General features: G+C 50.7%; 1 protein-coding gene across 1 annotated transcript; it reads left to right on the forward strand.

Moving 5' to 3' along the window:
- Positions 1-100: 100 nt before the first annotated feature.
- On the forward strand, positions 101-27,761 carry CHRDL2 (chordin like 2). The gene is made up of 11 exons (XM_064644091.1): positions 101-282; positions 7,686-7,798; positions 8,572-8,665; positions 9,837-9,979; positions 13,207-13,300; positions 14,380-14,435; positions 15,954-16,122; positions 17,039-17,233; positions 20,329-20,511; positions 25,150-25,242; positions 26,789-27,761. Exons 1-11 carry the CDS (start codon positions 201-203, stop codon positions 26,866-26,868), a joined length of 1,302 nt encoding a protein of 433 aa, XP_064500161.1. The 5' UTR covers positions 101-200; the 3' UTR covers positions 26,869-27,761.
- Positions 27,762-27,861: the final 100 nt, after the last annotated feature.

Raw genomic sequence — 27,861 nt, forward strand, 5'->3', positions numbered from 1 at the left:
GACAGCCCCGGCACCGGCACCCCCGGTACCTCCGAGCATCTCACACCAGCATCGAGACCTCGGCACTGTCGGGCACCGACCGTGGGAGCGAAGCCCCCGGCACAGACACCGAGACATCACCGGGCACCGCACCGGGAGCAGCATCGGGATATCGGGCAGCGCACCCCGGCACCGGGACCGACGCCGATCGCCGGGCTGCGATGCTTCCCGGGGCGGGTCCCTTCGTCTTCCTCCTCCGGTGCCTGTTGCTCCTCTTCGCCTCCGAGAGTCGAGCCCGGGCTCGTAAGTGTCCCCCTCTCCCCTCCTGGCTGCTCCGCATCCCGCCGTGCCTCAGTTTCCCCGTTTCTTCAGTCTCCAAGAACGTGTAGGGGTGCTTTGCGGGCATGGCTGGGGACACGGGGAGGCTCCGGACCATGGCAGGTGTTGGATGGACCTCCATGGCGGGGATGTCCCAGGTTTCCCATCCGGCACCACTGGGGACATGGCTGTGTCCCCCTCTGCCTGCTGCTGTCCCCAGCTGCTTTGAGGGGTTGTATAGCGCCGAACACACCCCTGCGTGCTGATGAGGGGGCTGGGGGGCTCCGTGGGCTGGCAGGGATGTGCTGAAGTGCTGGGACCCCCCTTCCAGGGGCTAGAAATGTCGCAGGGCAGGGGGTTGACTTGCAGCCCTTCCCCTGCCCAGATCCCACCCTGCACGGGTGCATCTCCCCTCCGGGAGTGGATGAAGACAGGGGCAATTTGGGGAAATGACCTCCCCAAAAACAAAGCTGGGGGCTTTTCTCCATGTCCATCCCTTGTCCATCTCCATGTCCATCCCTTTTCCATCTCCATATCCATCCTTTGTTCTCTCTCACTCCTGCTCCCACCTGGCTGAGCGGGGCAGACAAAAGTTTGGAATGGGGAAGGGAAGGGAGGTTCAGCACTTGTGCAAAAAAGCTGGAAGGACTTGGCCGGAGCTATTTAGGAGCTTGGAGGGTACTGGAGCTTTAACTGGGGCCAGGAGGTGGGTTTGGCTTGGGCAAAGCACTAGGACCCCACCAGTGGGTGCTGAGCACTCCTGCAACATCGCAAAGCCACTGAAGCTGTGAGCAAAGTGGAGCAGGACTTGTTGTGTCCCTACATTTATTCTCCCTTTTAATCTCCCGGAATCCCAGCGGAGTCAGTCGGTGGCTGTGTCAGGGTGATTTACAACCTGCCCGCTGCCAGCAGTGCATTAGGCAAATAAGCGTCCTCCTGGAGCGCTGTGAGCACTGGATTGCTCATCCCGGCGGGAAGGGGGGGGGGGGGGGGGGAAGGAGGGAAGGCAGGGGCATGGATGGGGCTGTGCAGAGTCCTGGAGAGCAAAATCTGGATGAATTTGGCGCTTTTGCTTTCCTGGGCTCACCGAAGCCACCAGACCCAGACCACAGCATCTGTTTCTTGCACAAGGGATGTGGGTCTGACTCCCTGCCACTGCCAGGGCTGCTGTGGTACCCAGATTAGGAGGAGGATGGAGGCATCTCCTGAAGATGAAACAGGTATTACGTGATGTTTTCACTCTTTGAAGGTACCTATTGGTGGTAGCAGAGCCTCTAAATCGTGCATGAAGCATGATGAGTGGGGGCAGAAAGGTTTTGTCTGCTTTGGGAGGAAGTGTTGAGGTCCATTTGCAGAACTGATAACGGTAATAAAGAGCTGGGAACTTTGGGGTAGAAGCAGGACTGGAGCAGGGGGATCCAGGATCACCCACTTCCCAGCTCTGCAGCACTTTTGCTTTGCTGCAAGGCACATCTCATGGTGCCAGGGCTCCAGGTGCCCCATGGCTGAGGGCAGGGTGGTTTTGCTGACAAGACCCTAATCAAACTATGGTCTTTGCTCCATCATCCGCCTCTGCAGCCTCGGATTTTTCTCAAGGCCGAGTGCTCAGGGCGAATGAAGACAGGAATAAATTAATTATGAGCAGGCTCATCAGCCAAGGGACCTACAGTGTCGTGGCTAAAAATAGGTGAGAAGCAGAAATGCTCAGGCTTGAAGGCAACTCAGAAAAGAAGAATTTGCCCACAGAAAGAGGCTATTTTAGGGGATTTGTGCTCCCAGATGAAAAAAAAACTATCAGAGGCACAGGTTACTGGGCTGAATGTGCTGCTTTCTGAGTAATTCAGGGGCAATAGTTGAATGCAACCATGTTTTGGATGGAGGCATTTAAACACCAGCATCTCTGGAGAGCGCGGGGCAGTGGTTTTTCCCAGGAGCTTGGAAGTTGCTGTTTCATTTCTTTTTAACGTGGTTGCGGAGAAAAGGGGGTTCATGGGATCCCTCTGTCCTACGAGTTTGGATCCAGTGTGCTGAGGAACTGGGTGGTCCAAAGTGGGAAGGACCAGGATGAAAGGCAAATGCTACCACTGCCATGGAAAGGGGGATGTGAGGGCTGCACAACCTGCTCTAGACAACTGAACATTCCCTTGGGAAGGAGTGGGGGAATTTGGGCCCCGTCTGCAGCTCCAGAGGCCATGGGGATCCTCTATGTTTGGGACTTTGCTTGGATTCTCTACCCTGGGGAACTCGAAGATGCTTCATGAGGCTGCATTTTTGGACCTACAGAGTTTTCCAGGCTTCCAGAGTCCTGAGTAGGTATTCTCAACCCAGAACTGAGTGAGGCGAGTGTGTGGGAAGCGATCTGGAGATGTGAGCGGAGTCTCTGGGATGCCACATGCCAAGGGCCTAGTGTGTTTTAACCAGTCCTCTCTCAGCTAAGTTGCATTTTAAGCCCTTCATAAATACAGGGCTGTCAGAGGAGCGCCTGGACTCTGTGTACCAGACAGTGCCTTTTACACTTTATTTATGGCCGCTCTTAAAACTTGCAAACTGGTTTGCATAAACTCTCATCCCCCCTCCCCACGGCCGGCACGGTGCTGGCTGGCAGGTGTGCGACCTCCAAAAGAGCTGCTGGGGCTGTGAGCCCGGCTCAGACATTCCTTGATCAGATAGAGCTCCAGGGGTGCCATCTGGGGATGTAGGAATGCCCCCCCCCACCCCTGCCCCAGCCACGGGATGAAAAAGGAGAAGGCATAGGAAGTGTTTCAATAACATCCTTGTTGGAACCAGCTTGGCACCTGGAGTGAAGGTCCCTGCTTGAGCAACTGAGGCACGGGACTGGTGGAGGCTTCCTGTACTGGATGAGCAAATTGGGATGAGCATTTTCCATGCTTTGAGGTCTTTCAGGTGCATCAGCCGCTCTCTAGCCTGCAGCAGGGACTCACCTCTGGAGACTCCCAGTGTCCTGGAGCATAGAGGAGTTCCGGTGTTAGTCAGGACTGACTGACAGAGACCCAGCTTGTCTGCAGCCAAGGTTAGGAGATGTGGTCAAATTCTAGTGGAAGGTGTCCCTGTCCATGGCAGGTGTTTGGAACTAGATGATCTTTAAGGTTCCTTCCAACCCAAACCACTCTGTGATTCTATATCTGGGAGTGTTCTGATCAACACTGGCCAATTTGATGATCCAACAAGGAGGTTGTGAGATCTTGCTCATCTCCTCTCATTTTGTGGATTCTCACTGGGTCTAGAGCAGGTCAAGAAGATGTGGGGTGGCTGGTGTATGAAGCTGTTGAGATACATCATGAAGAAACATTCTGTTCTCATGGTGTGAGAGATGTCAGCAGTTACTGGATGCAGCACAGGATGGGTTTCTCCTCACCATTCACTCTGTCACCCTGGATTGGTGTCTCTAAAGCATCTTGTGAAGGTGCTCCAGTGGATTCAGACTGTCTTAGACCTTCTGTGACAACCTTTTGTGGGGTTTCAATCTCCTAGTGGCTGGAAAGCTTCCCACAGTACATATCCTAAATCTTCCGGGCTTTTCCCAAGCTGGTTGCTTTTTCTTGTCTCTGCCATGACCAGAGATCACCCTTTTTTTTCTTAACAGCCCTATCTCTCCTCGTCCCATTTTACTTCCCATCTCATATTACATTCCTCCTTACCATCCAGGATACAATTAATGCTAATTAATTTCAATTAACGATAACCAAACCAAACCAGCACCTGGGTATCACCTCAAGCATTTCCCAAGGGTGTCCAGACTCTTGCTATGGGTCTTGGCTGGTGCCAACTTGGGCTTTGCCAAATGCCTGGAGACAGCAGGGCCAAGGTGGCTCCAGCAGGTGAGTATGGACATGAGCAGGACCAGGCCAGTGGCTGGGGTATTCCATGATTTGGATGTAACCAGGTGGTCCCCAATCAAGAAAACACTGGAGCCACGGCAGAAAGCAGCTGTTGGATGGGAAGGAAGGGAGAACCTCCCTCCTTCAGGATGTCCCTAGCAGAGCCCTTTGGGGTGGGCAAGGTGGAGCAGCTCCCCTGTGGAAGAGTCACTCTCCAGAGCACCTTCCACCCTCCCTCTGGGCATGAGGCCACAGGTCTTGCTGCTGGGCAGCAGAGGAATCATTGTCATGGCTTTCAGGGTTTTTTTTCTGGTCCATAGAACCCATAATGGAAATCTGAAGACCAGGATCTTGTACTGGGGGCTTCTTGTATTTGAGAAGAAACTGGTTAGATGGCACCTGCTCTCGGAGGTTTTTGCAGTGGGGAACTTGCCCCTTTCCACCCTCTGCTCCTGCTTCCAGGTCTCATAGGGCCACTTCTAAGCATGGAGCTTCTAGTTTGCAATCAGCAAGCTCTGGTTGTGTCTCCAAGGTGGTATGGACCAGGCTGGACAGGTTCTTGAGAAGGAAAATAAGATTTTCCATGGCTTCACCTGGATTTTTGGTGCTGCAAAGCACTCCACAGCTATTGAGCCCTCTCTGGAAAATGAGACTTTTCTGAGCATGCTCTTGCTGAAGACTCAATAAATAAAGTGACTGAACAGCATGGGAGCAATTCACTGCCACAAATGGCTTTTCACTCCAAGTGAATTGGGAGGATATCCAAAGTTTGAACTCTGAAAATGAAATTATTAGCCTGGCATGGGAAAAAATGATCCAGAGCCTCCAGGTCTTAAGCCTCCTCCTTCCTTCCTTCCTTCCATCCATCCATCCATCCATCCATCCATCCATCCATCCATCCATCCATCCATCCATCCATCCGTCCCCAGCTTGCTTTTACCCAAAATTGCCGGCGGCTTTTGCCAAATATCTGCCAAATGCTGACAAGTGTCTCCTGCTGCCCAGTTCTGCCAGTCGGCTTTAATTTTACCAGCAGCCCCTTTGCAGACATGAATCAGGCTGCTTTCGAGGGCTGGACCCAAACCAGGGCTCCACTGGTGATTAAATGTTTGCACGGAGCAGCCAACTGGCAGGAGAGCCTGCAAAGCAGAGCGGGGCCACAGCACGTGGAGGCAACTCGATTTCTTCACTCTCAGTGTAATTCATGAAGATGCTGCAAGCAGGGAAAAATGAAGTCATTTTCTCACCCTTTTGCAAAACTATTTTTGTGGATTTTTTTTCCTCTCTCTCTTGGGTTTCTGCATTTTCCAGCTGCATGCTCACCAGCTTTGTGTAGTATGCTGTAAGCTCGTGTCCTGCGTGTCCAGGAGTAGGGGTTTGCCGGCTTGTCAAGGGGTTTGGAGCAAGATGTGTGGATGATGTAAAGTTCTGAGTAGGGAAAAGGAAGGAAAATACCTCTGCCTGTCCCTCTGATGACATGCACTCCAAATTATTGCAAATCTCCATCTCTGCAGATGCAATGCTGGCCCCACACCACTGTGCTTGGACCACAAGGTCTGGACAGCTCCTGTGAAGGTACAGCTTGGAGAATCAAATGCTTAAAGCCATCAACGAGGAGCTCAGGGGTGCTGGCAGAGACCCATAGGGATCATCACAGACCCATAGGGCTGCCCTTCCTGCTGGCCAGAGAGTCTGGCCATGGTAGAGCATTGCTTGAGTTCATCTTGAGGATGGTCAGGAGCTGGAGGAGGGACTGCAGCCCACCCCAACCGTATTTGGATGACCTTTGTCTGGTTGATGGAAGAAACCCATTAAGCAGGTGACATCTCCGGTTTTGGCAGGGTGGGACAACACCAGCTGGGCTCTCCAAACCACTGCTGGGCCCCAGGTGACAAAGCAGAGCACAGGATGGCTTTTAGCATCTTTGAGGTAGTGAACAGCATTGGGGTCATTTTGGGGACCCTCTGCTGTTCATCAAGGAGCCCTCCCAGCAGCCTGGCAGGGTAAACATCCGAGTTCATGGAACTGGGCACTATGCCTTGGAAAACAGCCCTCTCCCACATCCCCAGGGTGCTGTAAGACTTTAAAAGACCCATAAAAGCTTCAGGGAGCATAAATGTCTACACTGCCTTTGAGCAACGTCATCGCTCAAACTACCTCAAATCCCCTCAATGACATAAACTTTTAAATCACCTTCAGTTTTCAGTGGGGCTGTGAGCACTTAAATCACTAAAACCACATCAGGCAGGTGTGTGCTTAGTCATGAAACAACTCAAGTCCTGGTGTGACCCTCTGCCTGGTCAGGGCTTGGGGACACATCACAGGAGAGTGGGGGAAGCCATCAGGGCTGTTACAGGATCTAGATTCCTGTGGGTTGGAGCTCGGTCCTGCAGGACCAGGTGATGCTTGTGGATGTGGACATTAATGACGACTGATTTGGATTTTTTGGCCAAAGTCCTGGGGTTTTGCTGGTGATTCTGGCCATGGTTTGTCCCACAGGCTCCTGCTGCAGGTGGGCCTGGTCCTGTCAAAGGGTTGGTGTGTGACCAAGGACTTGGAGATGGAGGGGGTTGATAGGGAACTGCTAAAATACAGGGAGAGGGGGGTAACCTCGTTCACCACTTGTGCTGGGCGCCATCTAATTGCTCTCCCTGTGCTGTAGTGAGGTTAAATCCATGCCAGTGTAGCCAGGCCTGGATTATTTCTGGGACAGACGCTTCCTGTTCAGGAGCACAGCTGGAAACTGGCTCTTCTAAGGATAATAGAAGAAAAAGACACACATGTGTTTATGCTTTTGGGGGCAAAAAATGGATAAGGTGGATTTGCTGTTTGCATGGACAGCCCCATAAATGAAAAGCCAGTCACTCCAGTCAGACCTGTGCTGCACCAAGCCAGGTAAAGCTAAGGGGATGGGACAAGCCAGCCCAGTCCTGCTCCTTAGAGATGATGTTTGGCTGCTTGTGTGGTGATAGTGCTTGTCCAGGGATCCTGAAAAGAATGAGCTGAAGTTCTTAGAGGGAGCAACAGGTTTTCCTGCAGAACGTGTTTCCACCCAAAATTGTCTTTCTTTTTTTCTTTCTTCTTCTATTTTTTTTTTTGTTGTTGTTGTGCAATGGTGAAAATGTCCCCTAAATTCAGGCTCTCCTAACTCTGTCACCACTCCCTGGGAGAAATTCCATCCTATAGCATCACCCGTCCATCTTCCAGTGAGCATTTCTACTGACCTATTTTAGAGTAAAATCTCAATTTTCTTGCCTCAAACCACCCATTTTGTTCCTTGCTTGCAAAGAGAGTCCAGCTTGCTTGGAGGAGTTGCCATTTGGGTCACGTGTCCCAGCATAAAACCCCCCCACCAAATCATTACCAAAAAAAAGGTTTTGGGGGAATGTATTCCATCTGGGATTTGGTGGGTGGGATGTGGCCATCAGCTATGCACAGGGAGCAGCATGAAGGCACAGAGCTGTCCTTGCTGTTCTCATTGCAGTGGGAGGGGACCTCTCATGAGGACTATCTCTTTTTCTCATGTGGATTCTCCTGGTTGACTTTCAGGGCTGGATACGTTCTGTGACTTCAACGGCAAGAAGTACAGCCCAGGGGAGAGCTGGCACCCCTACCTGGAGCCCCAGGGGCTGATGTACTGCATCCGCTGCAGCTGCTCTGAGGCACGTCCCCTACGAGGGGCCACGGGAGGTGATGGGGACACTCCTGTGCTGGGGCTTTGCTTTGGCACCTAGTTTGACCTGAGTGTCTAATTTGACCTGAGAAGCCCTTTCCAGCCCCGTAACGACATCAGATTAATTTCTTCCCTTTTGAAAAAGCTGTCCCATCCCCCTGGTGGTGTTGGGTTGACCTTGTGAGGGAGTTGCCATTGACTGTGGGGAGACCTTTTGGTACTTCAAGGGAGCTTGCAAAAAGATGGAGAGGGATTTTTTACGTGGGCAGACAGTGATAGGACTAAGGGAATGGTTTTAAACCAGAAGAAGAGAGATTTAGATTAGATTTTAGGAGGTAATTCTTCCCTGTGAGTGTGGTGAGGCCCTGACACAGATTGCCCAGAGAAGCTGTGGCTGCCCCATCCCTGGAAGTGTTCAAGGCCACGTTGGACAGGGCTTGGAGCAATATGGTCTAGTGGAAGGTGTCCCTGCCATGGCAGGGTACAGAATAGGATGATCTTTAAGGTCCCTCCTAACCCAAACCAGTCTGTGATTCCTTGATTCTGTCTCAGTAGTGTTGGTGGGCTGTGAGTGGAAATGGCTCAGGGCTACTCTGGGACCACAAGTGGTCTTTGCTGATGATGGACCATGAGCTGGCTGGGTTTGTGCACAATTTGTTGTGATAACGTGGCTACCACCCAACATCCCCCTTCTCTTGCAGGGGTGAACATGAACCGAATGTTCCTTGTGGGCTTAAACAAACCATCTCTGTCTCTCCCCAGAACAACAACATCAGGTGCTACCGGATCCAGTGCCCAGCCCTGCAGTGTGCCAACCCCGTCACGGACCCCCAGCAGTGCTGCCCAAGGTGTCTTGGTAGGTGGACATCCCTCAGGGAGCAGGGGACAAGGTGGCCGTGATCCTGCAGAGTGGTCCCTCAACTGCTCACACCTGTGGCAAGGCAGCGATGCTGGGTCTGATCCTGCTCACGGAGTCACGACAGCTCAGGCTGCTCATGATGCTTTTTCCCTCCAAAAACGTAATTTTTGATGGAAAAGGGCTCTCTGCCAGTCCACTTTCTCACCCCCATCCTGAGAGCTTTGTAGGGACAAAATGTTATTTCACACTTCAGGGACAAACCAAAAACTGGTACTTTATTGTGATCATTTGCCAGCAAAATGTCAGGGAAAAAAAAAAAAAGGAAGATTTTTAACAACCTCGTTATGTACACTGGAGATCATCTCAAGATTTATCCCCAAAATTTTCCCTACCTGTCCACTACTGATGGCTTCAGTTTACCTCAATATGTTCATTCTCTCCCTGTAGATTACTATGATTTCACCCCCATAATTTTCACTACGTGTCCACTACTGATTATGTAATTTTTGCCTTAAATCTTCTTTCTCTCTCCTACAGATTAACTCACATTTTATGCCTGAAATGTTCATTTTGTCCTCTCAGATTTTTCTTCCAAAATATTCCTTGTCCCTTACACTTTACCTCAAGCTTTGACCGCCAAATTTTCCCTAACTCTCCACTGCTCAGTTTACCTCAATCTGTTCATTCTCACCCCTATAGATCACCTCATGATTTAGCCCCAAAACTTTTCCTACCTGAGTGCTGGCAAAGCCAGTCAGAAACTGTCAGTGATTTGAGAAATTAGGAAGAAAAACTACGAAAAAAATAAACCCTAAATTTAATTTTTAGCTAATTACCCATGGGTGAAGCCCTTTTTATGTGACTCCATCTGAATTTGAAGATCATTATAACCAAGGGAGGGAAAAAATCAAGAATTTTTTTCAGAGGTCAGACTTCCAGATTTTACCTCTGTGCTGAGCTCAGTGCAGCCAGGGCAGCCCCATTCCCTGAAAGCTTTTGGGATCATAATTCCCAACCAACCCTGGCTGCTTTCCGTGGGAACTGTGGCGTGTAAAGGGCTCCTTGTCCCTTCGGGTTGGGCTCATGGGGAATCTGCAGAGCATCCACGCTCCATCAGGTCCAGGCAGGGCTGGCTCTCATCCTGCTCCATTCTCATGTTCTTTTCCAGAGCCACATTCCCCTTCTGGCCTCCGGGCGCCTGTCAAGTCCTGCCAGTACAATGGGACGACCTACCAGCAAGGAGAGATGTTCACCACCAGTGAGCTGTTCCCCAGCCGCCAGCCCAACCAGTGTGTGCAGTGCAGCTGCTCTGTAAGCCACCTCAGAGCCCACGGGAGGTGGGGAGGGCTTGGGCTCTGCTCCTAAACCACTGTCCCACAAGGTCAAAAACATCATGAAGACCTGGTGGTACCAGCCCATGGTGGTTTATCATCAGGATCAGATTATCAGTGCAGAAGAGAGATTTGTCAGAGATCACATGGGTCGGTTTTGGGTGGGCCCTGTTGGAGCTTTTTGGGGTGGACAGGGGGACATCTCTGTCCCCATCAAGCATCTCAGTGCTCTGGGCCTGTGTCCGACAGCATCCAGCTGGGATGCTGGGCCCCCAGGGAACCTAGGGGAGCTCAATGTGCCTGCAAGGCAACGTGGACATGAGGTGCCAGCGCTTGGGATTCAGAGGTTCTTGGGATCCATAGTTTTGTAGAAAGGCTTAGATTGGAAGGGACTTTAAAGCTTTCTCCATTCCAACACCCTGCCATGGGCAGGGACACCTTCCACTAGACGACGTTACTCCAAGCCCTGTCCAACCTGGTTGTGAACACTTCCAGGAATCGGGCAGCCACAGCTTCTCTGGGCAACCTGTGCCAGGGCCTGACCCCCCTCACAGGGAAGAATTTCTTTCCACTATCTAAACCAAATCTCTCCACGGAATATTGACCGTGCTGTTGAGCTGCTGGGATTTTGCTGAGCTCCAGAAAGGATTTGTTGGCTCCCAACCACTGCTAGGTGCCTCAGTTTCAAAGGGCCTCCAGCTGCCTCTTGTTCCTGCCCTGCATGGCTGGAGCTCCCCCCAGGGATGACAGCAGAGACACAGGAGTGCTGGGCAGTCAGAGATGGCAGTGGGATGGCAATTGGATCTTCATCCCCCTTGCTTGGGTTTAGATGGAAGCTGAACCCAGGGCTGAGATGTGCTTGAGCACCAGGAGCTGGGCTCCTCTAGAATCTCCTGCAGTGTTCACCAGCCCTCTGGGCCAGCAGAGATGTGCCCTGCAGGAGGGCTGTGCACGTGCTTTTCAGGATGTCTACAAAAAGCATTTGCAGGAAGCAGCTCCTTTTCATGCTCACTTCCAATGACCTTTGACAGGACCATTGTATTCCCTTCTTCCCTGATTGGTCCTGATTGTCCTACCTGAGGGCTGTGACGGTAGCCAGGGTGTCCTCAGTGTGCATCTCAGTGATCATCCACCCCCAATTGCTAACTCTGTTGGGATGTTGCTTCTCCATGAGCCTCCAGCAATGCCCTGAGACAGGGCTTGGCTCTGTTTTACCCAGCCCTCTCCCAGGGGTTGGGATCCTGTGAAAATCCATCAAAAGCCAAGTTCTGACACCTTCTCAGGAGGCATGAGGTCAGCAGTGACGGGAAGGTGTGTGGAGTGCCAGGAGCTGAGCGTCAGGAGATAAATGGAGCAGCTTCTCCTCCTTGAGATAGAGTGAGGAAGGGGCGTTGGAAGTGCTGACACTGGACTTGGACACTGTGAAGAACTGCTCACACTGGCTGCTGCCTCTGCCATGAAAAAGAAAGTGAGTTGCAGGTGTGGCTTTCACCACCCATCATTCAGAGCCCTTGGATGGGTCCAACCTCCACAGCTCCATGAGTTGCAAATAATTGGACCAAGTTTGGCCAGGAAAGAATAAAGAGGCAGGAGAGCCCAAACCACCTCCCTCTCTCATACCAGGAGCACACACACAGGGGTTACACCAGTTAATGCTTGGTAGTAAAGTATCTATGATACTGGAATAGCTGGTCTGAGCCTCCAGGGCTTGCACACACCTCAGAGCTTGGTGGCAAGAGGAATAGCTCAGATGTAGAAATTATACAGTTTTTGAGGCTGATTCCTTTCTTAGGGACCCCAGATGGATGGTGGGAAACACCAGGAAGGAGCTCTTGGATCCAGCTCTATGTACCCATCTTACCCTGTTTTCCCACCTCATCCCCAGGAGCCTGTGGAGTTCTGCATCCCTCTCGGCTGTCACTCAGGCTCTGTTTATTCAGTAGGATAATGCCTTGGATACGAAGAGGAAAATAAAAGGCTGGCTGTGGAGGGGTCTCTGGGCTGTGTGTGTTGTCAGCTGCTGGAACAGCTGCGGGAACAGCTGGCCTAACCCTCTTCAAAAACCTCCCCGAGACTGGAGCCTCTGGGATAAATCCTGATTTTTATGATATTTGCCCAAGGCAGGTCATTGCTGTGAGCTGCTGGTCAGAAGGAGAAAGAAGAGGCAGGTCTGGACTCCATGAAGAGGAGAGCAGGGTTTGGTTTGCTGTGACCTCCATCAAATCCTGTCATTTATCAAACTTTCCTCATGCTCCTCATGTTCCTTGGTGAGAGAAGAAGCTGCTTTGGTTTGGTTTTCTAAGGATATCCTTGGCTGACCTCTTGGTTTTGGTTGAGTGGGAGTTTGTGGACACCCCAGAGAAAATTGCTGTATGAAGAAGAGGACCTTGCTGTTGAGCTCTGGCTGCTGAACATCCTTTTTTTACCCTTCTGCAAAACAATGAAAACTTAGTCTTGCAGTGCAAATCGACTGCCTGAAGTGGGACTGAGATGTCCTAAGGTCAAGACTGGCCTTGACCTGTGGTTTTCAGTTTGAATCACTGTAGGAATGAAGTTTCCAAACCAACCACCTAGCCAGTGGAAGAAGCTCTACACCTGAATGTCCATGCACAGCTGAGTCTGTGTCCTTGGCTCTGGTGTTATTAAATAACCCCAGGCAGAGAGAGGGCAAAGCTTTGGCATGGACCTGCGTCTGGGTTTGGCATCAGGCTTCCCATTTCCACCTGTCTCCTTCAGGTCCTTTTCCTGGGAGATGTCAGAGAAAATCTTCTTGTAGCCCTTCAAATCAGGGGGTTGTTTTGCAGAGTTTGAAGGTGTATCGTGGCTTTTTCAGGTCTGGTAGCACTAGTCATTGGTGAGGTTTGAAGATGTACTATCAGGGGGCTTTTGATCATGGAATCACAGAATCACAGGATGGTTTGGTTTGGAAGGGATTTGAAGCTCCTCTAATCCCATCCTACTACCATGGCAGGGACACCTTCCACTAAACCAGGTTGCTCCAAGCCCCATCCAACCTGGCCTCCAGGGGTGGGGCAGCCACAGCTTCTCTGGGCAACCTGTGCCAGGGCCTCACCACCCTCACAGGGAGGAATTTCTCCCTAATGATTTATGATGGATCTGCAATTTGAAGTGCTGGTATCCCAACACAGGGGACATACAACCTTTTATAATGCTGACAATGATTTCTTTCTCTTCCTACCATCCTAGGAAGGCCAGATTTACTGCGGCTTGGTGACCTGCCCGACGCTGTTGTGTTCCTCTCCATTAACCGTGGCGGACTCCTGCTGCCAGGTCTGCAAAGGTAATGAGGCTGGGGGTGAGGGTGGGATACTCCAGTTGGTTGCCACCTGACAGCAGGAGCCATTCCAAGCCGCTTAACTGGATTTTGGAAGCCTGTACCATAAATCAGGCCACTTCCTATTTCTTGGTTGTACCAGGGAACAAAACATGAGGGCTCAGGCTTTTCCTTGCACATTTCCCCTCCCTCACTGAATTGTGATCTGCCTTCCTGCAGCCCAAAAGCTGGAAGGGCTGAACTCCTTGCCCTGCCACTGGTGCATTGTGCAAGAGATGGGACCTGTGTGGAGGGAAGTCCTCCAGGCCACTCACCCACCAGGATGCAGAACGGACCACGTAAAGGTGGTGCATTCTACTGTTGCTCCAGGGAAGTTTCCAGGACAGTCAGGGAAAAACCCTCTTTCCACCCCAGTACAGTGTGGCTGAGCTTCACTCTCACAGCTCTCTGTGAGGGACAAACTCTTGAATTTGCTGCTGGTTCCCCTGTCTCACACCTGGGAGAGGGAGGAGAGAGTTAAGCTCCATGTCTCCAGATGAGACAGATCCGAGAGAGGATGGGCAGGTTCACACTCTGCTGACAGTGAAGTCACAGCATAAAATGACTCTTTAATACAAGAGATATTTATGAAGCTGGAAGGCCATGGTGGCCTCCTGGCCATGGACAGAGAATGACTTCTTCCAGGTACCTCCCCCAAACTCTCCCCTTCTGCCATTTGTATTCCTCTCTCCTGGTTTTCTTTGGTGCAGCTGGGACATGTCACTGACTCAGTGAGAAATGTCTTTGGATTTATTTTTAATCATTCTTCATGACGTCTTACTCTACCGCTGGGCTATTTTCATGCCACCTAACTTCAGAAGCTACAAGGTCATGTCTTTCCTGGAGCTGAGCTGTTGTTGATAGTGGGATAAAATGTTTTTTGGGGTATGGCTCCATTTGCTTTGCGTAATATGAATTGCATGTCCCAAAGTTCCGCTCTTTCCAGATCTCCCAGGTGGGCCAGCATCCAGAGGAGAGCTGCCTCCAGCCAAAGAGAGAGCAAATCTTCACCCAGCATCTCACAGGACAATGTTTTTCCCTTGCAGATGGCTCCTATGAGAAGTCCACAGAAGAGGAACCCCTGCAGTTAAACAGAGGTGTTGTACGTGATATTTGCATTTTAAAACTCAGATTATTGCTTCTGGCACACTGCAATTAAACAGCTCAAAGCATCCCCTTGGCCATTGTCTTCTACAAAGAAATGACCCCCAGCAGCTCTTGGAGGGCACTCCAGTCCTTGGACAGCAGAACCATGGACACCTGGTTTGCAGGGGAATGATGTCTTGGAATTGAGTCTAGGTGAGGGATATCAGCACAGGTGAGACCTCAGACCACCAGGGAAAGACTGTTCTCTTCATCTGAAGCATCTTGAGGACGTGATTTAGTGGTGGACTTGGCAGAGCCAGGTTAAGGGTTGGACTCGATGACCTTAAAGATCTTTTCCAACCTAAATGATTCTTAGTCTATGACCTCTTATGTCTTTGGAAGAGCAAAAGGCCTTTGGGAACTGAAAATCTTGGACAGTTCTCCTCCTTGTTTGCTGAGGTTCCTTCATGGTGACATTTCAGAGCCAGGTCTGTGGGATTAGGTCACTTAGCTCTTGGCTCTACCCTTCTCCCTACTGCTCCACTAGCTATAAAACCTCCAAAATGGGCACAAGGGGACCCTTTGTGCTGCGTGTCTTGTCCCAGAACTTTGCTCTTGGGAGCCTGGGATGTTCCTGGGATTTCAGTCCTGCTGGATGGCAGCCCCACACCAGGTGGGAGAGCAGGATATGGCCCATTCTTACCTTTCTTATCCTGTTTGGGTCACACAGATGCCAGTCCTCAGTTTCCCAGTGGGTATCTAGGAAAAACCAGCCCATTTCCCTGCCTGTGTCAGGGATGTAGGACCTCACCTGCTTCTCTGAGGGCTTTGGGTTGAGCATGGGGAGAGAAAGCTGCTGTCCCAATGAAGGTGACCCACTCATAGCTTAAGGAGGACACCAGTGTGGGGCCTTGACTCCAGCTACTCAGTGCTCCTTGGGCAGTGGCAGCAGCAAGATGGGGAAGGGTCTGGAGCACCAGGGGCAGCTGAGGGAGATGGGGGGGCTCAGCCTGGAGAAAAGGAGGCTCAGGGGGGAACTTCTAGCTCTCTACAACTCCCTGACAGGAGGGTGGAGCCAGGTGGGAGGTGGCCTCTGCTCCCAGGGAACAAGGGACAGGATGAGAGGAAATGGCCTCGAAGTGTGCCAGAGGAAATTCAGGTTGTATGTTGGGAAAAATTCTTCCCTGAAAGGGTTGTCCGGACCTGGCACAGGCTGCCCACGGCAGTGGTGGAGTCCTCATTCCTGGAGGGATTTAACAGCCATGTGGATGTGGCACTTGGGGATATGGGCCAGTGGTGGCCTTGGCAGTGCTGAGGGAATGGTTGGACTCAATGATCTTGGAGAGATTTTCCAACGTAAATGATTCTGTGATTCTATGGCTTCTGGGTCATTGCTTATCCCTGTGGTCTGTGGACCTTCCACTCCTGATGGAAGGTGAGCAGGACACTGCATGGCTTTCTCCAGTATGCTTTGGAGTGAGAACAAATCAACTGCCTGGATCTGAGCCCCCTCCTTTTCTCTGACTGCTCACAGAGGCACTCGCAAGACCAGTGCTTGGGGGAGGTGATGGGCAGGAAGCCACCCGGAGCCACTGTGTCCACTGTTCTCAGTTCTTCCCTGGAGTTCATTCCCAGAAGCTTCAAACCCAAGGGGGCAGGTGGCACCACTGTGAAGATCGTCTTGAAAGAGAAGCACAAGAAAGGTAAGGGATGGAGAGGCTGAGAAGTCTATGTGTGGCTTGAAGTGACTTCTCCAGAACTTTGAATTCCCCAAGGAATCTGTTTCAGCAGCAGGTTTCCAGCAGCAAGTCTTACTTCCCACTTCTCCACTGCCAGCTTCCCCCTGCTATCTCAGTCCTGGAGCCCAGAGCCTCTTGACTGCATGAATCTCCCACTTTCCAAAAAGAGTTGGAAGGAAATGGGTCCTTGGAGCATTTTGGAGATCTGGGACCTGGGAAGCAAGGTGCTCAGATGGAAGGCTCCACATGAACCTTCCAGTACAGTGCCACAGAGGGACAGGATGTTCCTCCTCGCACCTACCTGCCACATGCTGTGTCTGTCCCAGGTGTTCATTCTGGAGGAGAGAGTAGGAAAGCGAGACGAGGAGGCAACCCCCTTGATCCAAAGGGGAAATAAAGGTCCTTTCTCCTCCTGGCGGCTCTTCCACTATTGTGCCTCCAGAAAAATTTTTTCCAGTCCTTGGAGACGAAGCCCTAGAGGAAATTTTGGGACCTCCAAAAATTTCCGTGGTGGAGTCAGCAGGTGGCACTCTTCACTGTGCTTCATTCTGCGACAGCCTCCGAGGGACCCTGGGCTTCCAGAGGTTGGGAGGCAGGTGAGGTCCTGCCCACACTTACCCCCGCCCACACCAGGGTGGTCAAGCCCAGCAGCCTCCATCTCCTGGTGCCTGGTCCCTCTGCCCCATGGCACCTCCTGGGCAGGGTGCCTGCAATATCCCAGTTCCCACTGCTGCCGAATCCACTGCTGGATCCTGTTCTCGAGGCAGCAGGACCACCCACGTGTGAGGTGGTGAAATGTGTTGAGCTCCACCAAGCCCTGGGTTTGCAAAGAGAAGGAGGGTTTATTTGCACCAGCAGATCTTTTCTCTGTCTCCTCCAGCTTGTGTTTACAACGGGAAGACCTATTCCCACGGGGAAGTGTGGCACCCTGTCTTTCGGCTCTACGGCCTCCTGCCCTGCATCCTCTGCACTTGCAGGGACGGCGTCCAGGACTGCCAGAAGATCACGTGCCCCAAGGAATATCCATGTGACTATCCAGAAAAAGTAGATGGGAAATGCTGTAAAATATGTCCAGGTAGGTGGGATCCCACCTGCTCCTGCAGCTGGCTTCCAGATCCTTCCCTACCTTAGTTTAAAGCCCTGGGATAGACGTATAGGTTTCACATTGCTAGTGTCTTGAATCCACATCAGATGAGTTCAAATGGAAGGGCTGGCTTGTCTTGGAGGGCAGCAGGACTTTCCCAAGGTGAGGAAGTTGCAGTGACCCCCAGAAAGTTCCATCTGTTGGAAGGGTGGAGTCTGGAGGAAGACGCTGAAGGAGGGACATGCTCAGACAGACAGAAGGTGCTTTCTGGGGAGAGGGCACGTGGTCTGTTCTTCAGAGCTCCACGTGGGACAAAAAGTCATAGGGTTAAATTGTGGCAGGTGAGATGTTGGTGAAAGGAGGAGAAGGAGAACATTTCCCAGGAATGGGGTTATCTGTGGTACTCATGATTTGTTGGAATGAGAGTTCCCCATACCTGGAAATGAAGGTTGGACACACAGCTGGAGTGGGCCAGGGGGAACTGGGCTGGTGCTGGGACATGGGAAAGGGTCTGGAGCACAGGTCTGATGAGGAGCAGCTGAGGGAGCTGAGGGGGGCTCAGCCTGGAGAAAAGGAGGCTCGGGGGGGGACCTTCTTGCTCTACATCTGCTTGACAGGCGGGCTTTGCTCTCAGGGAACAAGGAACAGGACAGGAGGAAATGGCCTCAAGTTGTACCAGGGGAGGTTTAGGTTGGATATTGGGAAAATTCCTTCCCCAAAAAGGTGTCCAGCCCTGGCACAGGCTGCTCAGGTTGGTGGTGGGAGCTCCCATCCACGGAAGGATTTAACAGCCATGTGGATGTGGCACTTGGAAACATGGGTGGCCTTGGCAGTGCTGGGGGAACGGTTGGACTGGATGATCTTAGAGGACTTTTCCAATCTTAATGATTCTGTGATTCCATGGTGGAGAAGACCTCTTTCCTTTTTTAATGTTCAGTGTGTTTTGGGTCTCTCAGCTGCTCCTTGGTATTTGGAAAACTGTTTTCCTTAAACCACAGACGTGGCAAAGATGTGGCAGGGCTTGAGATCTCCTCCTGTTCCCACTGGAGAATGTTTTCCACGTTATACCTGTCTGTACTTTCACTTATCAGGAGATGTTCAGCTGATGGATCACCCACTGCTTCCCTCTGGAGACTCTGAGTGTCTTTGAGCCTGGCTGGAGGTCTAGCAGGTTCTCTGTGATCTCTTCTGATGAGTATCTTCAAGGGGGCTTTGTGGAAGGATCTCACCAGGCAGAACAACCAAGGGGCACTGCCACATTTTGAAATTGGGGCAAACAGGCTGCAAAATCATTTGAGCTGTGATTTTCAAGGTTTTGCAGCCTTTGGGCAGGGAGGTTCTGGGATGGCCTCCATGGGGGAGCAAAGGGCAGAAGCTCAGCTTGTTTTAATAAGGTTTCTGATATGTTTATGAGCAGGATTTATGATGTGGTGCCTAGTGGGAATGGGATGTGATGACTGAGCAGAGCCCTTCCATTCTTGCATTCCCACTATTTTGGGTCTCTCTGCTTTCAAGTCGACAACTTTCCCTGCTTGGATCTCTTGTCTGCTGTTCAGTATTCTTTTTATTTCCAGTTAAACACCCTGATGCAGGCAAAATGATTTTGTTCTTGCTTTCCAGTTCTCCCAGACAGTGATCACACACACACACACACATTGCTCAGCCAACTTACATCCTTACCCTTTCCTTCACTGCACGGAGGTTTTGCCCATCTTCTTTCTCCAGGCAGTTTCTCCAACTGTTCTCCCCTTCCTCCTTTGTATCCAGTAGTTTGGAGAGAAACACTGGGTGATTTCTGCTTGCTAAAGGGATGCTGATCCCGGGATTGTGACCATACATTATTTGGATGGGGAGGTCATCGGAGCTGCTGTGGGCAGAACTAGTGACCTCGACCCATGTCCCTGCTTCTCTTTTCCAACACTGTTGGGCCATTGAGTGGCTCCAGAGTGAAGCTCCAAAGCTGTTAAATGCCTGTTGAATATGGGGTTCCTTCCTTGGCTTGAAGGTGGGGCTTTAATCAAGGACTCCATGACCTTGGAGGTCTTTTGCAACTTTAGCAGCTCCATGATTCTATGAATGCCCTGGAGCAGGTGAAGTTTAATAGTCTGGGGCAGAGGTTTTCCTGCACCCTGACCCTGTGGTGGAAAGGATGAGGGTGCTGGGCTGTGGTTTTCCCCCTTCGCCTCATGCTGAGCCTGCAGAGCTGAACGCTTGTATTCCTGGTGCTTATACCTTTAAACTGGGATTTCCATCCCCTCTTGGAGAAAAGGAGCTCAGGACCACCTCAGAAAGCCTGGGGGAGAGCAGAATCAGGCCTGAAATAACTGTCCTACTAAAATATACCCCATGCATCTATTTATAGCCAAACTTTCTTTCGAGTAGCGTAAAAAGTTTCAGCGTCCAAAATGGCTGGGAGAACAAGGCTAAATTCAGCAGGGCTGGGCTCCTCTGCCTTCCAAGGCTCACAACCAAAGGCAATAAATCTCCTTCCAAAACCATGGGGGATTCTTAATTACTCCAGATATATTAAAAAAAAAAAAAACAAAAGTGAAATGTTAGCAGCTCTTCTTTACTGAGGATGTTGCAGAAGTCACGTAGGGCCCCGGTGTGGGTGGCACCCCACATGGGAAGAGTGTTGGGGATGGTGCTGAGCTGGGCATGCTGCCCAGGCAGCCCAGCCACAGCTCTGGATCCTACACTGCTGGCTCATCCCTTCGCTTCCCTGATGTTCCTCCTCCAGGACAGCAGTTGGAGTGAGATGGGAAATGGGGAATCCAGCCTGGGCTTCGTGGTGATGGTGGCACCAAGGTCCCTGTGGTGAGATCCAGGTGCTGAAAATCCCCTGCCCTGTTGCCTGAGTCAGAGGGAATGGAAAACATCAGGATGAGCAGGTCCACAGGTCCTTTGCTATCATCTCCCTTCGCTGCCAGTGCTGGGGATCAGATCAAGGTCCTATTCAGAGACGCAGCTGTGTCCAATGGCACCAAACCCAACTAGATGCCTTTTCCATGGCCTGGGTGCTGAGGCAGCTCCTCCAGGCTCCTTCCTTCCCTGATTTCATGAACTCTGTCCTTGTTTTTGCCCAGAAACTAGAGTCAAACCCACGGATGAAATAGTCACCACCCGGTGTGGCAAGAACCCCAGCCATGTCCTGGTGTACATGTTTGTGCCACCACGCTCGGAGAACTCCAAGGAGATCCTCAGGACAATGGCCATCGAGAAGGAGCTGACGGAGGAGGTGGAAATCTACAACTGGAAGCTGATTAAAGGTGAGTACCATAACAAAACCAGCCAGGAGTACAAGGAGTATGTGGAAACCTGAAGCTTTCCAAGCTTTGGTCAATTTTTCAGGCTTTTTTAACAGTGCTCCAGCCCCTGTGGGGTGAATCAAAACCTGCTGACAGCAGGGTGGCTCTTCTGGCTCCCTCATTTCACCCTCTTTTCCTGCAGTTCTATGCAGATCAGGGGCTGGAAACCACTTTTGGCCCCACCACGAGCTGCAACACTATCTGGAGACACAGCACGTGGGCAAACAAGACAAGGGCCATGGGGCTGTTCCCCTAAACCTCCCTGTTTTCATGCCAAATGCACATGGAAAACAAACAAACAAAAAATTGTTCTGGCACTCCATGTTTTTGCTTTTGTTCTTTTTTTTAACCCTAGTCCACCCATAGCTTCCGAAGGGGGAATGAATTGTCCCCAGCCTACTTTTCGGATGGGTGGATTTGGATGCTCCTCTTGGTGTGACCTCCAGAGGTCAAAGCATGGCAAATACACTGTCTCTTACTCCCTCCCCATACCTTCAGCTTTGCAATGCTGTTATGGACCAGAGGATCCCAGGGACTCCTGGTCCAGTAGATATTTGTGTTGAGTTTCTCTTGGGTCCAGGAAAGCATCATGGTGCCCCAACCCTGAGTTTCTGTTGGATGTTCTCTATCCAAAAAACTTGAGCATTTGAGGTTGGTTGTACCTTTCCTATGGATACAATGGCCCTTAGTCCGGGTGTTCTGGACATGTGTAGGCAAATGTTCTGGTCTCTTGCTTATGGTCATGTGTCACCTCACTCCCTAGGGAGACCTCAGCCAGGCTCTTCCCGGCCACAAAGGGTGGGCGCACATGGATAGTAGCCAGAGAAAATAACCCCAGAGATGGACCCCTGGTTGCCACCATGTTTCCATCCTCCCCCTGCCATTCTCCATCCTCCACGGTGCCCCTCTCCCTGTCCTCCCCCTCTTCTCCTTCACAATGGCACCTTGTAGCTAGAGGACAGCTCTGAGCCCACACTGTCTGGGCCCCACCATTTCCTCTCCTCGCTCCTTGGCAGAAGTTGCCACCCAAACCTTCTTGGTACCTTCTGAGGCCAAAAGCTTCATGCCTGCATGGAGCTCCCGAGCCCTGCCAGCCGGGGACAGGGAAGGCCCTTGTCCCCGAGGCCAACACAGCTCTTTTGCTTGGCAGAGCGAAGTGTTGTTATTGGGAAAGAGTCACATATGGATTCCACCTCTCCATGGTCCATCTACTCTACCAACAGTGCAGCATGTGTGGAGTAAAGAGGCTGCAAGTCACATCTGGACCTCGTCCATCTGCCTTTGTATGGGCTTGTGATACCTATATGGCCTTCTCTATTTCTGTCCTGGGAGGGTTTTGTCCGTGAAGCAGGAGCTGAGAGGAGAAACCAGTGCCAACACCCAGCCAGAAGTCTTACCCAGCTGGCTAGTGGTGCACGACCAGCCTCCAGAAGAGCTGCAGTAGGGGCTTCCCCATGTTTGTAGGGGTCTGAAAACCACCAGGAGCTTTGAAAAGTGACTTTCCAGTGTTTTTGAGCAGGAGTTATCATGGGGAGAGAGGACAACAAAGGAACAGGCAGGATCAAAGAGGGGCCAGCATAGTTTGTAGGCTCTGCTGTTGATTCCTGCCCTATACCTGGATCGGAGGTGTGGTACATCCATGGACCCCTTTCCCACATTTACCCTGCCAGGCTGTTGATTAGACAGTGATCAAAATGCTCCTTTCTATCCTGGAAACTGACAGCTCTGAGACCTCCAGCCATCCCTGGGGTTTCACCATGCTCGTATTCCCTCACACCTGGGCTGGAGGAGACCTGCAGGGTTCACACCAGCCATCCCCATGCTTCTCTTTTTTTTTCTTCTGACATGGAGACTCTACAACCCACCTACTTTCTTCCAGAGCCACAAACTCCTTCCTAAGGGAAGACTTTTCCGAGTGTGCAGCTCAAGCTCCTACCTTCTCGTCCTCTCCACTGCAGATGTGAAGAGCACAGTCCTTTCCTCTGAAGATGGCATCAGCTCCCATCTCTGCCCTCTCTTACATGGTTTAAGAACTTGAATATTTTCATTCTTTCCTTGATTTTCGAAATTTCCGGTCCTTTGGTCCTTCCCATAGCTCTGCTTTGGACTCTATGTGTCTTTCTTGAAATGCAAAGCCCAAACCAGGGTGTGGGTCTCTGGCCAAAGGTTGTGTCCTGCTAGGATGGGTCTCATACTCCCATGTGCACCCAGGCTGCCACCTCCAACCACCCACCAAGGCTTTGTTTTGCAGATGATTTAGAAAGTCTTGAGACCAGTTTCTTGAACCAAACGTGCTTCACTCCCCAGCCCAGCGTTAAGTACTGGTAATGCTGGATTCCCACATAGCCAGCAGAGAGAATTATGGTATGTCCACCCATTTCAGGATGGGAAGGAAGGCGCTGCAGAAAAGCCTGTCTCTCCAAAATTAGGAAGGATGAGCTGCTCCATTAATTCATTCCTTGTGCTCTACTGTACTCTACTTCTATTTGGATCCTGAGGCAACATCTAAAGCATAGAATTATTGAATCATAAACTGGTTTGTGTTGGAAGGGACCTTAAAGATCATCCTGTTCCAACACCCTGCCATGGACAGGGACACCTTCCACTAGGCAAGGTTTCTCCCCATCCAACCTGATCTGGAACACTTCCAGGGATGTGGCAGCCACAGCTTCTCTGCACAGCCTGTGCTGGGGGTCTCACCACTCTCACCATAAAAAATTTCTTCCTCCTATCTAGTTTTTATCTCCCCTTTTTTAGTTTAAAACAATCACCCACTGTCCTCTCTCTACAAGGCCTGTTAAAAAGTCTGTCCCCATCTTCCTGATAAATCCCCTTTAAAGCACCAAGGAAGGTGCAAGTGCTTGGCAGCCCCACCACCTCCCTTCATCTCAGCCAAAACGTTGCAAGGAATGATCCTGCCCGTTGGATGGGATCTGCTTGACAGGAAGTGGCACTGCTCTTTCGCAGCTCCATCCACTCCTGTCTCTCTGGTGGGTGGACTGTTCTTATCTGCACTGCCCTGTGCTCTTCTTGTGCCTGCTGGAGCATCCTCTGCATTCCTACACTGCTCCCCACCTCCTGGCATCTGTCAGGAACGGTCATCCCAGGGCAGGCAAAGGTCTCAGCCAGCTCTGAGAGAGCTCTTGGGGGAGCATTATCTGGGTCCGTTGATTAAAATTGTTTATCTCTCCTAGCTCTTGTTTAAATATCCTCTTCATTACTAATGTGCTGGAAAGTGCTTCATCAGCCATGGGGACTGCAAGCACGGCCTCCTGCCCCTTTCTAAGTATAGACCAGAAGGATTTATTGAACACTTGTGCCTTTCTTGTGTCGTTAACAGTTATATTACCTCCATCCAGTATCTTCTTTTGTTACTGGTAGGACTTCTTTTCCCAACCCACTGAAAGGACTTATTAATAGTCCAAATATCCACATATTTCTCTGTATGTCTTTGACTTCCTGTATTAATTTTCCACAGTCCATATCATCTCATTTAGATGGATTGCAAGCTGGTTCCCTTTCATGACGTACTCTTTTTATGTGTAATTGCTGCTGGGAATCAGGGAAAGTGTCTTAACCAAATAAGGGGGACCACATTGCCTCTCACATCTGTTGGCAGCAAGAGGCTGGATGTTCTGGGAGCCTGGGTGAGAGGTGGGGAAGGATATGCCAGGCATACCTGCCTGGTTTGTCATGCTTCGGAATATCGTAACCCCTAATCCCACAGAAAGGTCACTTCCATTGCTAAATGCAGGTTCTGGTTTGCTTGGGTCAAACACTTGAGTCAGGCACCTCTACTAATGGGATAATGCTGGCACAGCCAGAAATATCAATCTCTGCTGAGGTCACTCGTGTTTTTTCCTGTCCTGGAGGAATTTCAGGGCTGGTGACTGAGAGATGGAAAACTTCAGTCCCTGGCTGCTTCCAGGAAAGGAAAACATCCTAGGATGGAGGGGTCTCAGCAGTCAGGGGAGATAGGTGGTCGAGAGAGAGCAGAGGGGGCAGGGATCTCAGCATCTTCTTGGTCTCACCTTTATTTCTTTTATGGTTTTTGGGGAAGATCAGAACCTCTCCAGCATGCGATGTTTTCTGGAGCAACAAAATCTTACTGTTTTCACCTGCTTCATGGTGTCTCTGCTGTGTCCTGATTTAGTGACCAGTACTGTTTGCATTGAACCATAGGATCATGGAATGGTTTGGGTTGGAAGGGACTTAAAGCCCATCCAGTTCCACCTCCCTTCCATGGGCAGTGACACCTTCCACTAGGTTGCTCCAAGCCCCATCCAACCTGGCCTTGAACACTTCCAGGGATGGGGCAGCTTCTCTGGGCAACCTGTGCCAGGGCCTCACCATCCTCACAAGGAAGAATCACTTCCTAATATTCAATCTAATATTCAAATGAGATCGCTCCTGACCTTGGCCAGCCTTGATTTCATTCCCAAACTCCCACTAAGCTTCGTCAGCAGGTCCTGCACCGAACCAGGACCCCAGGGCATCCAGAGCAGGCAGTTTCCCCTTTGCATCTCAGGAGGGGACAGAACATCCAAACCTGTGTGAGCCTTAGATCAAGAATCTGATGCCTTGTGTTCCCCTCTGCAGGAATATTCCATCTGATCCAAACCAAGAAGATCAGCAAACAAGAATTCAAGCAAGAAGCACAAAACTTCAGGCTGATCACCAGGACAAACGAAGGTAGGGAAAGAAAAATCCCTTTTCCTCACTCCTCCGGCACATCCTGCCCCAAACAACCCGCTATTTTCCTGCTCTGCTCTGGCCATTCCAAAAAGACTGCATAAATCCCGACACGGCATGGGGAGCTGAACCATAGGGAAAAGGCTTGTGCAAGCTTAGCAGGGTTGGAACTGACCTGTTTTCACACCCATATGCAACACTCCTGGTTAACAGCCACTTTATGGTATTGGAAAGGGCAGCCAGCTTTCTAAAAGTGGATGCACCCTTGTGAAATCCAAAGGATTTGTCTCTCCAAAGCCCGTAAAACTGTTTGATTTTTATATCTAATCCATCTGGTCTTAAGGGGTGGGGGGATGAGGGAGAAAAAAAATAAATGATGCAAGGGATTAGAAAGAAAATAAACTGTTGAAGTGTTTTTAAAAATCACTCTGAGTGTTCTTGGATGTGCGTAAATGTTGCGAAAAGCAGGAATGCCAGTGCACATGCCGGGAGCGCCTGTACGGAGTGAAACTGCCATGCTATTTCCTGCTGGCTGCCTCTCCTCCTGGGCTGTGTTGGAGTTTAGTGGGATAGGCTGGGATCAGAGCCATTCCCATATTGTCCAGCACCCACAGGTCACTGGGTCAGTCTGGAACAGCTCTGCTGCCCAGTGCACCCAGTGTGCCAGGGAGGTTGGAGATTTGTTTTCACCCCCAGTCCCCTTGGGACAACATCTCTTGAGCAAACCCTGGGGAATTTTCCAGTTCCTGCTCCCAGGTTGTGTTTCACACCCTCATGGAGTAATGTGCCGGCTTCTTCTTGCCTCAGTTTCCCCTGGCAAATAATCCTGTTGAGAATCTGCAGCTCACTGGTGAGGCTGTGGGGGATTGAAGGGGGTTTCTTCTCCTTCTGCAGCAGGATTTTCCTATGCCATAGGTAGAAGAACCAGGGCTGATGCAGCAGCAGGAAAATGAATACAAGTGTAGGGGCTTTGAGCAAGCCACCCCAAAGAAATAGGGCTGACAGAAGGGAGGAGAGAAACCTACCTGCCCACTGCTATGAAACTGAAATTTTGGCTTTCTGAGGGTGAGACAGAGGACAAGCAAAATGCTTCTTCCCCCTGAGAGGCAGGGAGTCATCCCAAATCGCAGATGGGCCAGGCAGGACATGGCCCTAGATCATATCAAAGCACCCTTTGAGGAGGTAGAGAGAGGGATTTACCCCTGTTTCAATCTGAGCTCCTTTTCTTATAAGACCATGTGAGGGTTTACCAGAAAAAGCATTAGAAGTGCCATTGATTGTGCTATTAATTGCATTGCACTGGGTAAGAAGGCCATTCTTGACCACAAATTACCATTTTAACTTCAAGGTGACAAAGTCTAGAGCTGGATGATGAATCACTGATGAGCTGCTCTGGCCATGGCTGGTGTGGGTAGATCTCTATCCCAACCTCTCTCCCAGCATGGTCCTTGTGGATCCTCCAGCAGAGAGGGTGCTACACATGGGGGAAATTGTGCTTTCCTGCTCCAAGGTTGTTGCTAATGTGTGTCCCTCTCTGCTCATCCAGGTCACTGGAACATCTTCCGAGCCCAGACATCAGAGCTGAGGATGACAGAGAGCCCAGAGAAGGAAACAAAGAACTTGTAAAGCTAAAAAACTTTACCCTCGCTTTTGATTTATCTACACCCCCACACATACACATATATATGAGAACCAGAGCTGCATTATTAAATAGACTGGCACTTCAATAAAGGATACACTAGTGTAAGTTCCAGAAACTTCAGATCCCAGTTGATCCGTGTGAAAGCCGCAGCCATGGAGGTGCCTCTCTCCGCTCTCTCTCCATCTTCTGCTATCCTTGGATATGCAGAGGGAAGAGGGCGAACCGGCAGAGGTGTGAGACCTGGTGTGACATGAAGAGGTGGGATACATCCCTGACACCCCGGCATTCTCAAAGAGCACCAGGAGCAAAGCTTGACTGAGCATCTTTCCAATCACCGATGCAAAGATGACCTGCAAGGAAAAAAAATCATTCTTATTTCTTTTCCTGGAGCCCCTGTGATCTGTAAAGGGTTTCTTTGGCTGAAAACCCTCCAAAGGGTGTTTTGTGAAAAGTCTTCTGTCTTTCCTCCTCTGTTCCAGCTGGGAGGATCCTTTTCCCTTCTTTGCAGATCTTGTGAAGATGTAGTTTTTGGGAGGACCCACCTGCTGACAGGGTCTGGGACCCTGAACACTGCACTAAGGTTGCTACTAAGCAGGTTATTATGCTATATATTTATATATATCCTACATAATATCTACTGGGCTGTATTCACTGGAGGCACATCTCCCAGAGAGTCAACAGGACCATTTCTGCAGTGTGGGGAGGAGGGTGTGCAGCAGCATCACCTTCCCCCTGTCTGGAAACAGCTTTGGGGGATTTTCAAGTTGGTTTTGGTATGTGTATTTATCCTTGGATTCTTGTTTTATTCTGTTTTGATAAATCTATTTATTTGGAGATCCAAATCTGTCTGATAAACCTGATTAAAGTATCTTCTTGATTCAGCTTCCTGTACTGGTTTTCCTTTCCCTCTAAGGTCTGTATTACATCTCTGGAAGGGACCCCATCCTGGTGGGGTCTGACCCCCTTGACCTCTCAGA

This window comes from Pseudopipra pipra, chromosome 2, assembly GCF_036250125.1.
Source record: "Pseudopipra pipra isolate bDixPip1 chromosome 2, bDixPip1.hap1, whole genome shotgun sequence".
Lineage (NCBI taxonomy): Eukaryota > Metazoa > Chordata > Aves > Passeriformes > Pipridae > Pseudopipra > Pseudopipra pipra.

What these genes read in the sequence shown, in the direction of transcription:
- CHRDL2 (XM_064644091.1), top strand. Translation starts at nt 201, where the DNA reads ATGCTTCCCGGGGCGGGTCCCTTCGTCTTCCTCCTCCGGTGCCTGTTG. An exon ending in ATGCTGTAAAATATGTCCAG is followed by an intron (nt 17,234 to 20,328) that starts GTAGGTGGGATC and finishes GTTTTTGCCCAG; the next exon opens with AAACTAGAGTCAAACCCACG. An exon ending in CAACTGGAAGCTGATTAAAG is followed by an intron (nt 20,512 to 25,149) that starts GTGAGTACCATA and finishes TCCCCTCTGCAG; the next exon opens with GAATATTCCATCTGATCCAA.